Source organism: Delphinus delphis, chromosome 1, assembly GCF_949987515.2.
Source record: "Delphinus delphis chromosome 1, mDelDel1.2, whole genome shotgun sequence".
NCBI classification, from domain to species: domain Eukaryota; kingdom Metazoa; phylum Chordata; class Mammalia; order Artiodactyla; family Delphinidae; genus Delphinus; species Delphinus delphis.
Window position 1 is genome coordinate 112497989 of NC_082683.1, and position 11017 is coordinate 112509005.

At 53.5% G+C, this 11017-nt stretch overlaps 2 protein-coding genes across 3 annotated transcripts; one reads left to right on the forward strand and one right to left on the reverse strand.

Annotated features, from left to right (window-relative positions):
- The first annotated feature begins 1723 nt into the window (after window positions 1-1723).
- Window positions 1724-6589, forward strand: TMEM79 (transmembrane protein 79). The gene is made up of 4 exons (XM_060031828.1): window positions 1724-1855; window positions 2649-3451; window positions 3732-3945; window positions 6376-6589. The coding sequence occupies exons 2-4, from the start codon at window positions 2692-2694 to the stop codon at window positions 6587-6589; spliced, it is 1188 nt and encodes a 395-aa protein (XP_059887811.1). The 5' UTR covers window positions 1724-1855; window positions 2649-2691.
- GLMP (glycosylated lysosomal membrane protein) lies at window positions 5755-10667 on the reverse strand. 2 transcript variants are annotated; one of them, XM_060031842.1, is made up of 6 exons: window positions 10560-10667; window positions 9791-10048; window positions 9389-9589; window positions 9046-9264; window positions 8318-8574; window positions 5755-8203 (listed from the first exon to the last, which is right to left on the reverse strand). In XM_060031842.1, the coding sequence occupies exons 1-6, from the start codon at window positions 10635-10637 to the stop codon at window positions 8038-8040; spliced, it is 1179 nt and encodes a 392-aa protein (XP_059887825.1). In that variant the 5' UTR covers window positions 10638-10667; the 3' UTR covers window positions 5755-8037. The 2 variants fall into 2 exon arrangements, with proteins under 2 accessions (XP_059887825.1, XP_069397508.1); XM_069541407.1 differs by lacking the exon at window positions 8318-8574.
- Window positions 10668-11017: the final 350 nt, after the last annotated feature.

The following is an 11017-nucleotide window of genomic DNA, read 5'->3' on the forward strand; positions in this document are numbered from 1 at the left end:
GCTGCCCGCGACAGCTCCTCCTCCGCCTGCCAAATATCGCGATACCAGCTGGAAGTTGCGGGCCATTGGCCTGCCACTACCAAATCTCGCGAAACTCGTTTTCCCTCCCGGGAAGTTGCCAGAACTAACTGTGGGCAGCATGGCATCTTTCTGGCTTCTGCAAGCCCTTGCGAAAAACTTTATTGACAAAGCTGCCAGAGAACGAACAGTGAACTCTGCGGGGGAGCTGAGGCTAAGCTGGATCCGGGCAGATGGACTCACAGCTAGGAGTATGACTTTGCTTTGTCCGACGGTGGTCATTTGGTCCATCCTTCTGCCCGCACCCCGCACCCCCGCCACATTTGAGCCGAGCGCCTTTCAGATTACTAGTTAGGGTGATTCCACTTCTCCCTTTTCCCCCATTATTTAAACAAACAAAAAACGTGTATGTGAAAATTTTCTTGGAAAGAGTCAAGCATAGCGTAAGAGTAAGGCCCTCCAATACAGGACTCTTGTAGAGGCACCTCGGCCCTTCAGCTCCCGCACCCCAACCCAAAGATTTCCACTTGCATGTTCATCTCTCACCAGTCCAGCAAACATTTATTGAACACCTGCTGTCTTCCAGTCACGATGCTGGGTTCTGGAGACACAGAGATGAGCGATCCAGACACTGTCCCTGCCCTCACAAAGCTCAAATAACTTCAGGGGAAAAGATCCACAGGACTGAGAAGGTACACCCTTAAGCGTTTCTGCCCCCGGAAAGATCACCTTGGATTCCAATTGCTTTCTTAAACCTTAAACCTAACCTAAAAGGCAAGGTGTTCAGGGGACCTGTGTACCACTGTAATGGGAACATAAATTCCTTTTCCAGACACCGACCTTCTTTCTGTTCCTGAAACAACCTGTCTTTCCCACTTATTGGCCTTTCACCTGCTGTTTCTCTGCCTGGAACACTCGTTCTCCTGATTTCCCATCAAGTCTCAGCTCAAATATCATTCTGGCAAAGAGGTTTTCCCTACTGAAATTGTCATATTGGTTTAGTTGCTAGGCTTCTTTATTATCTGTTATCCCAAAAGAACAAGCTCTTTAAGCGCAGAGGCTTTTTTTTTTTTGGCCGCGTGGGGTCTTTGTTGCTGCACGTGGGCTTTCTGGCTTTCTCTGGTTGCAGGGAGCGGGGCTGCTCTTCCAGGGGCTACTCTTCGTTGTGGTGCGCGGCCTTCTTATTGCGGTGGCTTCTCTTGTTGTGAAGCTCAGGCTCTAGGCGCGTAGGCTCTAGAGCACAGACTCAGTAGTTGTGGCACACGAGCTTAGTTGCTCCGTGGCATCTGGGCTCTTCCCAGACCAGAGATAGAACCCGTGCACGCTGCATTGGCAGGCGGATTCTTAACCACTGCACCACCAGGGAAGCCCAAGCACAGACACTTTGCCTGTCATCTTGCTCTTTCCTGTGTCTGTGCCTAGCTAATAATAGGTGCTCAATAAATATTGAATGAATAAGTGTAGAAATTCAACCTCTTTTGGGGTATCCCAATCTACTCCAAGCACCCTCTGATGCCCAAACCCACTTCTTCCTCCTTTGCTTTCCTGTGCTGAGGGTTCCTACGCATCCCATGTTGCTAGGACACACACTTACCTCTATCATCAGCTGCACCCCCACTTTCAGAAAGGATGACGTCCTCCTTTAATGCTTTTTCTGTCGGCAGATTCAGCAGGGCGGGGCCTGCCCCTTTAAACTGGGCCGCACCTGCTCTGGTCAGACTGGTTTGGAGACACAGGTAAAGGGAGGGAGACTGAGAGGAATACTCGCAGAGCCAGCAGGGAGCTGGGCAGCTCCTTCCCGGACACTGGGGACCCTCTACCTCTCTCCAGATGGAAAGTAAGTGGGTGTCATGGGTCCAGACACTAAGGGTTAGGAGGTCCTTGAGGAGATGGAGAGAGGGGAATCAGCCCCATCCAGAAGCAGTGAGATGGAAGGCGGCAGGGAGGGAAGAAAGACCAGAGAGGAGGCACGGGAAACAGTCTTGATTAGACTTAGAGATCAGAATGAACAGACTCAGGCCCTCCGGAGACATTGTGGGTGGGTTACTGAGAAGTTTGGAAACTGACCAGGTATCCAGATTGGTGACAAAAGAACAGGATGCACTGCTGTTGCCAGTTCCTTGGGACAGATCTCTTGGCAAATCATTGGTATCAGTTGCCAGGAGAGTTCCAGTTGGGGATCTGCAGGGGAATGGGAGGTGTGGAGGTGAAGGGGCAGCTTCTCTGTCCCACAAGAATATCCTTAGCGGGAATAAAATCCTTGGCAAAATTCTAGACCTCTCCTTTTCCTCCCATTCCTGCATTAGGGTGGCCATGACCCCAGGGGTTTTGGTGGAGGGGGTAGAAGGCATGGGTGGAGGCTGGCTGAGGCCACAGCTGCCAGCACCTGTGCCCCCTGACTCACCCTCTCCTGCTGAATAGCACTTGATGTCGAAAGGGTGCCTCCATTTCGGCTCTCACTTCCCTCCTGCCTCCCTCTGTTTCAACACCTTCCTCCGGACCATGTTCTCCCTAAGGTCCCAGAAAGGACTAAAGTCCATGAGGCCGGCTGCCCTGGAGACTTCCTGTTCTGTCAGCCCTTCCTGAGGGCCAGAGGATGGCAGCTTCTGAAAGAACTTTACTCCCTCCAGGGTGACATGACCTTGCGGTAGACCCCAGAAGTGAAGCCCCAGGATGACAGAACCCGAGACCCTGGCCCTGCTGGAAGTGAAGGGGCCGGAGGCCCTGGAGAAGAGCCCACCCCAGGCTTTGGTCCCCAATGGCCGGAAGCTGGAAGGGGAAGATGGGGTTGAGTCCCCCGGAGCTGAGTCCTCCAGAGCGGGATCTTCAGCTGGGTCTCCCACAGCCGGAGAGGGGACGGAGGATGGTCTAGACAGCACAGTAAGTGAGGCTGCCACCTTGCCCTGGGGGACTGGCCCTCAGCCCAGTGCCCCGTTCTCAGATCCCCCTGGCTGGAGGAACATTGAGCCTGAGCCCCTTAAGTCAGAGCCACCCACCAAGCTAGAGGAGTTGCCCGAAGATGACGCCAGCCTGCTGCCCGAGAAGGTGGCCCGGGCCTTCGTGCCCATCGACCTACAGTGCATTGAGCGGCGGCCCCAGGAAGACCTCATTGTGTGCTGTGAGGCCAGCGAGGGTGAGCGCCGCCAGACCTTCCTGCCCACCCGGGCCACCCACCCTGAGCCCCCGGAGCGCAAGTGGGCCGAGGCAGTGGTGAGGCCGCCTGGGTACTCCTGTGGGTGCTGCAGGGGACGTGGAGGCCATGAGGGGCTGAGGGCCATGGCCTCGGTGGGAGCCGCCCTCATCCTCTTCCCCTGCCTGCTCTATGGGGCATATGCCTTCCTGCCCTTCGATGCCCCGCGCCTGCCGACCATGAGTTCCCGCCTCATCTACACGCTGCGCTGCGGGGTCTTTGCCACCTTCCCCATTGTACTGGGTGAGCCTGGGCCCTGCAAGAAGGGAGGGGGCATGTGGGAGCTCGGCTGGAGGGCAGGGCCTGCCTGGCTTGGGGAGCAGGGGAGTTTCCCTTCACTAGACCTGGACCCTCAGGGCCTCCCACACCCTGTCACCCCCGTGTGCCCACCTCCTCCCAGGACCACCTCAGCCCCACCCACGGTGCAGAGCCCATGCCCATGAGCTCTCTGCTACAAACCCTGCCTCCAGCTTCCTCCCTGCCGCTCCTCTCCTGACCCTATGTGTCCTCCAACCCTACCCAGGGATCCTGGTGTACGGGCTGAGCCTGTTGTGCTTTTCTGCCCTGCGGCCCTTTGGGGAGCCACGACGGGAGGTGGAGATCCACCGGCGATACGTGGCCCAGTCGGTCCAGCTCTTCATCCTCTACTTCTTCAACCTGGCCGTGCTTTCCACCTACCTGCCCCAAGACACCCTCAAACTGCTCCCTCTGCTCACTGGTCTCTTCGCCATCTCCCGGTGAGCTGGGGCTGGGGGTGGGGCAGAGGGAGGTGCTGGTGCTCAAGAGGCCCAGGCATCTGAATGTCTGGAGAGCCAGGGAGCTTTCTGGATTCTGCAGCAGCCCAAATGTGCACCCCGGAAAGTTGAGTCACTTTCTTCCTTGTACTTTACCTCACCTGGTAGCAGGTGATCAGCTCATATGTCTTTCATAAGAGACATGTATCAACCTAGAACTGGAAAGGCTTTCAGGTGTCACCTAGACCAACCTCCCACCCCTTGCGGCCACTCCTCTGTGGCACTCTGGTCAGGTGGCCACTGGCTGAACACTGGTTGAACAGCCCCTGTGACCAAGTGCTTAGTTCTTTGTAAGGCAGTCTTGTTTCATTTTTCAGAAGTCCTAATTATTAGAAAGTCCTTTTTTATATTGTGCTAAAAACTGCCGCCCTGACTCTGACCTCTGTAATTGCCTAGACAAATTCAGATCTTTGAAAACAGCTCTCAATTCCCCCACTCCAACACTCTGCTTCCCCAGTGTTTACTTTGCTAAATGGCCCTGGTCCCTTCACTATCCTGTGTCCTTCCCTCTAGGCAGGAAATTCTCCTGTCAAATGGGAGGGATGGGGGCTGGTCAAGGGTATTGTCCTGTTCATACAAGCCAAGGCCACATAGGTCTCATGGCAGCCTCATTACTCTGCTTTCATTTAGAATTTGTAGGCACCTGAAATCCTTAGGGGTGTTTTCACGTGAACTACTGTTAACCCAGAAGGCACCTTGGAATTTCTGAAGCCAAATGCAGGCTTTCCATTTTGTCCCCTAATACATTTCCTTTTGTTATTTTCCATAGAGCATTCCAGGTAGCTTTAACTGCTAAAGCATTCTTCCTATTTAGCTTAAATCTGTCTTCCTGTCACTTCTGACTGTAGTCTAGTGGTCATTTGTCCCACCAGCCTCCTGACCATCATTCAGCCCTGCAAGTTCTCCCAGGAGATGTTTCCCAAGATAAATATGTTCCTGCTCATGTAACTCAACCTCCCATCTCTCTCTCTCGGGGAATGCTGGTCTCAGACAGAAGTTGGTTTAAGCACCAAGAATCATCAGGGAGCTAAAGGACCAGCAATCGTCTGGTCCATCTCACCCATTTTACAGAGAGAAAGTGACTACAGATTGGGGGAGAAGACTCGCATAGGTCAGTCAGCAGCAGAGGCAGGACTAGAACCCAGGTCCCTTCCTTCTCTCATCCAGGGTCCTTCTTCCCTACCATGGGCAAGTTACTTAAGTATTTTGTGCCTCAGTTTCATCATCTGTAAAATGGAGTTATTGTGAAGATTAAGTGAGTTAATTCATGTAGAGTGCTTGCAACAGTCTAGTACTTGGTAAGTGTTCACTAAATGTGAACTTTCCTATTATTATGATGCTATGCTGCCTCCTGGTGCAGTAGAAAAGCAGCAGTTACTCTTTCCTCCGTTTCCCAGGTAAAAAAAAATAGAGACATCACAATTTTGTAATAAGTGATCCTTCATATATTAAGAGGAAGCTGCTGCCCTCCCGCCACTGAGGAGTGTGTATTTTGAATGGATCTTCCAAGAGGGGAAATTTGGTTGTGCCTAGTCCATCCCTCTGGGCTTCAAGCTCTCTTGAAGCTGGTTTCCTTACTCTCTCCCTTCCCTGAGGGGCAGGAGACGGGGTGATGAACAGGCATGGGTTCAAACCATGGTTTTACTATTTCCCCAATGTGTGACTTTGGACCAGTCTTACTTAACCCTTTTGGAATCTTAGTTTCTTCATCTGCAAAAGGGGAAGTAAATACAATGGAATGTACTGCAGCTGTGAAATAATGAAGCTGTTTATATACTAATATAACACAATCTCCAAGATACATTAAATGAGGGGAAAAAATCAATGTGCAGAACAATCTCATATTTAGTATGCTACCAAACTTCCAAAAAAAAGAGAAAAGGAAAACATAAATCTTTTCACTCATATAAACATCACGATGTACAAGAAACCATAATACTGGATGTCTGGGGTGGGAGTGGAACAGAGGTGAGAAGGTGAAGGACGAGAATAGGGTATCTGGGAATCAGTAAAGGAAGACATTTTACTATACTCACTGGTACCTTTGAATTTTGAACCATGTAAACTAAACGTATACTGCCTACTCAAAATTTTTTAATTAAAATTTGAAAAGTACACAAAGAGGGAGGTGAACAATATTCACACTTCATAGAGATGCGGGGGTCTAAATTAAATTAAACATTGCCCCTAAAGTAATTGGTACCATGCCTGGCACATGGTTAGTACATAAACACTGGCTGTCTTTAGAGGTATCAGTTGTGCTGACCAACACCCAGCTACTGCCTTCACTTTGTATTCTCCCCATCATCAGCCTGTTGCCAGTTAGCTCATGTACTCCCCTCAAGGAAAGCCCGATCTTTTCTTGCCTCCCAGGCTGATATACTGGCTGACCTTTGCCGTGGGCCGCTCCTTCCGAGGCTTTGGCTACGGCCTGACATTCCTGCCCCTGCTGTCCATGCTGGTGTGGAACCTCTACTATATGTTCGTGGTGGAGCCCGAACGCATGCTCACTGCCTCCGAGAGCCGCCTGGACTACCCTGACCACGCCCGCTCAGCCTCAGACTACAGGCCTCGCTCCTGGGGCTAAGCCGCCCCACCCCCTTGCTCCCAGCCCTGGTACCTGGGTGGGATGAACCCACCTACTGCCCCGGCAGGGGTCCCATCCAATCAGAGCCTGGACTGTCCCCTGCTCTCCGAGCTGGGGCACTCCCCTTCACCTTTGGAGCCTGGGACAATTAGGCGGGAGGGACTCAGACATTCCTTCAGGGAAAGAGGTGGACAGCCATATTCCTTAAGGATGCTGAGGACACAGGACCAGGAGCAGAGGCATGGTTCCTTCCTGAGCAGCCTCCCACCACTGCCGCTAGGGCCCACAATGGCTGGACTCTGCTCCACTCTCCAGCCTCCTGTAAGGCAGCCAGCAGAGCCACAGCCAAAACTCTGACCATTTCTGTGCTGGGTGTCCAAGCAGAGGGCCTCAAAGAGACTAGAAACCTTGCCCATGCCTAAAGGTAATGGCTGGCCATCAGATCAAATAGGACGTTCATGTCTGGTGAAAACCTTCTTGGGGACCTGTATTCAGGACCCTCCATGACTGGCCATATAGGCCCTTGAGCCTCAGTCAAGTCAATTACAGCTGTCCCAATCCAGTGTGGCTGCCTCCTCCCTTCCAACCCTTTAGGTCCCTGTAACCTTGCACCTCCATACTGCCCAGAAGTCATACCTCTCTCATGGGAAGAGGAGCAGACAGGGAAACCTGCCTCCCAGGAGGCGTGTATGTGTGTGTGTGTGTGTGTGTGTTTGTGTGTGTGTGTGTGCGTGTGTGCGTGAGTGCGTGCGCGCACACACCCACACCTGTGGTGGCTGGGAGTGGTGGGAAGACATAGTGGTTGATGTTAACCCCATGTGAATGTGTGTGTAACAATAAACAACTACCACTGTCTTCCTTGGCTCTTCCTTCGTGTTTGCGCCCTCGTCTCAAGTGTCCCATCCTTGTTTGATTCAGACTGCACCAGGGACCTCCCAGCTCCACATGTTGAAGAGTGGCTGGCAGGAGCCTGGTCCCATGGCAAGGGAGAGAACTGGGCCTGGGGAAGAAACGGCGCTGCAAACAAGAAATTGCCTTCCATGCCCACCTCCAGCCTTCTCATTCCCTGGAACCAGACCCAGCAACACTCACACACTGAGAGACAAGCCCTGGGGAAAAACTTAGTCTATTTCATGCCCTCCAGGGTAGCAGACAAGTCAGAAGGCCTCTCATTTAGGCCTGTGAGTCCCATTCAAGGGAAATGGGGGGGTGGAGGGGCGGGGAGGCAACGCGGAAGGGACCCTCCCTCTAGCAATCACTCTGTCCCTGGTCCCTCCTCAAAGTTTGAAGGAAGCCCCACCTGGGTCCGCAGGAAGTTGAGGCTGGTCTCTGAGGTTCTGCAGAAAAGCAAGATGTGAAAAGGGAGCAGCTGGCTAGGAATACTGACCCTCAAACCTGCAGACCAGCAAGGCAGGTCCAGTAATGTCCTTCCCTCTAGAGAGCAGGCCTCAGTTTATAGGCTGATATTCTGAGTACCGCTTGTGGCCCAGCAGCAGAAACACGCCTCCTGCCAGCAGCACGAGCGCTGGAGCACCCAGGGCCACTGCCATGATGCCTAGGACTAGCGAGGACAAGGCATCTACTGGAGGGGTGCCCACGCCCAGGAGCATGGACCTAGAGCGAGCAGAGTGAGAAAGAGAGGTGAGCAGGCTTAGCGGGGAAGGCCGAGAGGCCCAACCCTCCTCCACTTCGACCTCCCAAACCCTTGGCCCAGGCCCTGACTCTCACCAGCTGAGGTAGTGTTTGTCCCAGTAGCCAGGGCCTGTGGAAGTCCCAAATGTCAGATTGAAGGCACAGAAGTTGTTCTGGGACCCAAAGAAGGCTCGGACAATGGGTGACTGGGGGAGAAGGTATGCCAAGGTGGGGTAAAGAGGGGAAGCTTGGCAGGGCATGGCTGATTCCCGGCCCCCCTGCTTCTGAGAGAAAGCCACTGGTCGCCACTGCATGAAGCCTGATGGGAGGGAGCCCCATAGCAGCTGGTCCAACTGGGGAGAAAGGCAAACAGGCAGGATGAGGAGGACCCGTGGTGCCCGACCTTTCTGTTCCCCCACCCTCTCCCAGCCTCTGTCTGTCACGAGTTGTCCTGAATCCTAGGCCTGGTTCTAGAACTCACAGGCTGTTTGCATCGATCTCTCCTCTGTAGAAAGGGGAGCTGGACTGGATGGCACTGGGTCCTTTTCCAGCCTCAACACTCAGCAAGCCTGCACTCAGCTCCCTCCTTTGGGCCGCCGGGCCCTTGCAAATCCCATCTGTCAGAGCACTAGTCACACTGTACTGCCTTCCCTCTGGCTCCTCCACTGAGAGCAGAGACTGGGCTAATTCATTAGCACAGTGCCCAGCACTTAAAGGAGCTGAGTGAAGTGTTGCTAAATGGTAAATGGTTGAATGATTCTCTGAGGTCCTAATGGGGTCCCCCTTCACCCCACACCCATCTGCTTCTCTGCTGGAAGTCTGACCTGGAAGACGGCAGGTGCATATTCATCATCGATGGAGTGCTGCTCCTGCACTGAGGGGCAGTCAGGGCCATGGCCCAACGTGGCTACCTCCAGCCCAAACAAGGAGTGGTTTCCCCGGGGAGAGGCCCCAACCAGGTCCACCTCTAGCTGGCAGGTGTCCGCTGTGTGCAGGAGGCGAGGGGGTTGGGCTGGTCGGCCAGATCCGGAGAAGGCCTGAACCTAGGATGGAAGAGGCATGGGAGGTGTGGGAAGCAGGTGGATGCCTGTGTTTGAAGGCAACCCCCATCATTAACTCCCACCCTCGTAAACCAGCCTTTTGAGTTCTGATTCCCCATACCCTTACCCTGAAGGCCAGGCTGCCACTGGCAAAAGCCCCAGTGGGGTCGTGAATGGGGTGGCCTCGAAATGTGGCGCTCAGGGTGGCAGGATCCAGTGAGTCAGTGATGTTGGCCCAGGAGAAATTGGCCAAGGAGTATGGAGGATATGATTTTCCTGGAGGCTTTGCGGCTGCATCGGCTGTGTCGGTGCTGTCAAACTCAAACAGCTGGCGGGTGGGGGTGGGGAGGGACTAGGCTTGCCTGAGTCCAGCTTTCTCCTGAATCACCACCACCACCCGTTCACTGGCCCCACCCCAGGCTCTCATACCTGACTCGACTTCACCTACCCCCAGTCTTGTTTCTCCCTCTAACTCGAATGAACCCTCACCTCTGCACTCTTCCCCTTGGTTCTCCCCCAACCTCCTCACCCTGGTAAAGACGATGGCAGAAGAAAATTGAATGCTCTCCTTGGGGAGCACCATGAGACCCCCGTCAGGCTCAGAGGAAATCAGGAGGCTCCAGTTGACACTCAGGGTGCTGTTGGGGGTGTTGGTGGCCACCAGCAGCACGGCTGGGGGTCCCAGGCTGCTCCACACATAGTGCAGGGTGGAAGTGGCACCCACTGCCCAGATATGAAGCAGGTTCTGGGAAGTGTCCAGCCAGTCAGAGATGACCTTCAGAGACACCTGGAACATGGAGCAGTGGAGGGTCAAGCAAACAGGATCAGGGAGAGACACAGAGCAAAGAAGTTTGGGGATAAGGAGAGGGGCCTTGGAAAATGATGAGGAAAGGGTGGGACCTTGGGGGCCTAGGCAAGAGGAATGCTTGTGGGAGCTAACAGAACCTTCTTGTAAAGGGCAGAGGTTGGGTGGAGGAGAGGTGGGTAGAGCCAGAACTGCCTTGACCCTGGTGGAGAGATCAGGGCACAAGGTTGAGAGGAAGAAAGAAATCCAACACTTGTTTGGACCTGGCTCACTCAGGGCTAAGTCAAGGTCCAGGTTTCACCAGAAGACAGGAAGCTCTCATATCCACCCTACTCCACAATCCTGTCCCATGACCCATGGCTGCTCCAACCCCCAGTTTGAAAAACTCTTTTGTCAATGCAAGCACACTCCACCCCCACCAATTGTTTGCCCTAGATTCCAACCACCCTTCAAGGTAGCATATCCTGAAACACCTACTGCTCTAGCCCCTCACCTGGCGGGTCTCCTCCCCCAGAAGGCCAAACGGAGCTGCTGTCAGAAGTAGGCTCAGGAGGAGCACGGCGATCCTCATAGCTTCTCACGCAGTCCCAACTTCAGAAGGCGGAAGAGACGCTGAAATCATGTGACTCACAGATTCAGCTGATCTCTTTAAAGGGCGGGACCATCACAACGGTTCTTAAAGAGACCGCCTCCCTTAACCCAGATTTGTGAGTGAGAATAGAATCAGAAAGGTTAGGAGTTCGTCATCCCCAAATGACCTGGCAAGCAAGCCATCCCAGGCTAGATCTGCAGACATACTCCCAACCTCTCCTACCCAACTGGTCCCGCTAAAGTTACCTATAAGCAGGCATGATGTCTGGATTCAACATCCAAATGTAATCTATAGAATGACTCTGTGGCAGGGAAGGCACTGAGAAGAATTTGAAGGAATTCGATGGGAGAGATAGCACA

Coding starts and splice junctions, on each gene's coding strand:
- GLMP (XM_060031842.1), bottom strand. CDS start 10,637: ATGAGGATCGCCGTGCTCCTCCTGAGCCTACTTCTGACAGCAGCTCCG. Junction 8,575..9,045: donor ATGCACCTGCCGTCTTCCAG/GTCAGACTTCCA, acceptor CTTTCTCCCCAG/TTGGACCAGCTGCTATGGGG. Junction 8,204..8,317: donor GACAAACACTACCTCAGCTG/GTGAGAGTCAGG, acceptor TGCTCGCTCTAG/GTCCATGCTCCTGGGCGTGG.
- TMEM79 (XM_060031828.1), top strand. CDS start 2,692: ATGACAGAACCCGAGACCCTGGCCCTGCTGGAAGTGAAGGGGCCGGAG. Junction 3,452..3,731: donor CACCTTCCCCATTGTACTGG/GTGAGCCTGGGC, acceptor AACCCTACCCAG/GGATCCTGGTGTACGGGCTG. Junction 3,946..6,375: donor GGTCTCTTCGCCATCTCCCG/GTGAGCTGGGGC, acceptor CTTGCCTCCCAG/GCTGATATACTGGCTGACCT.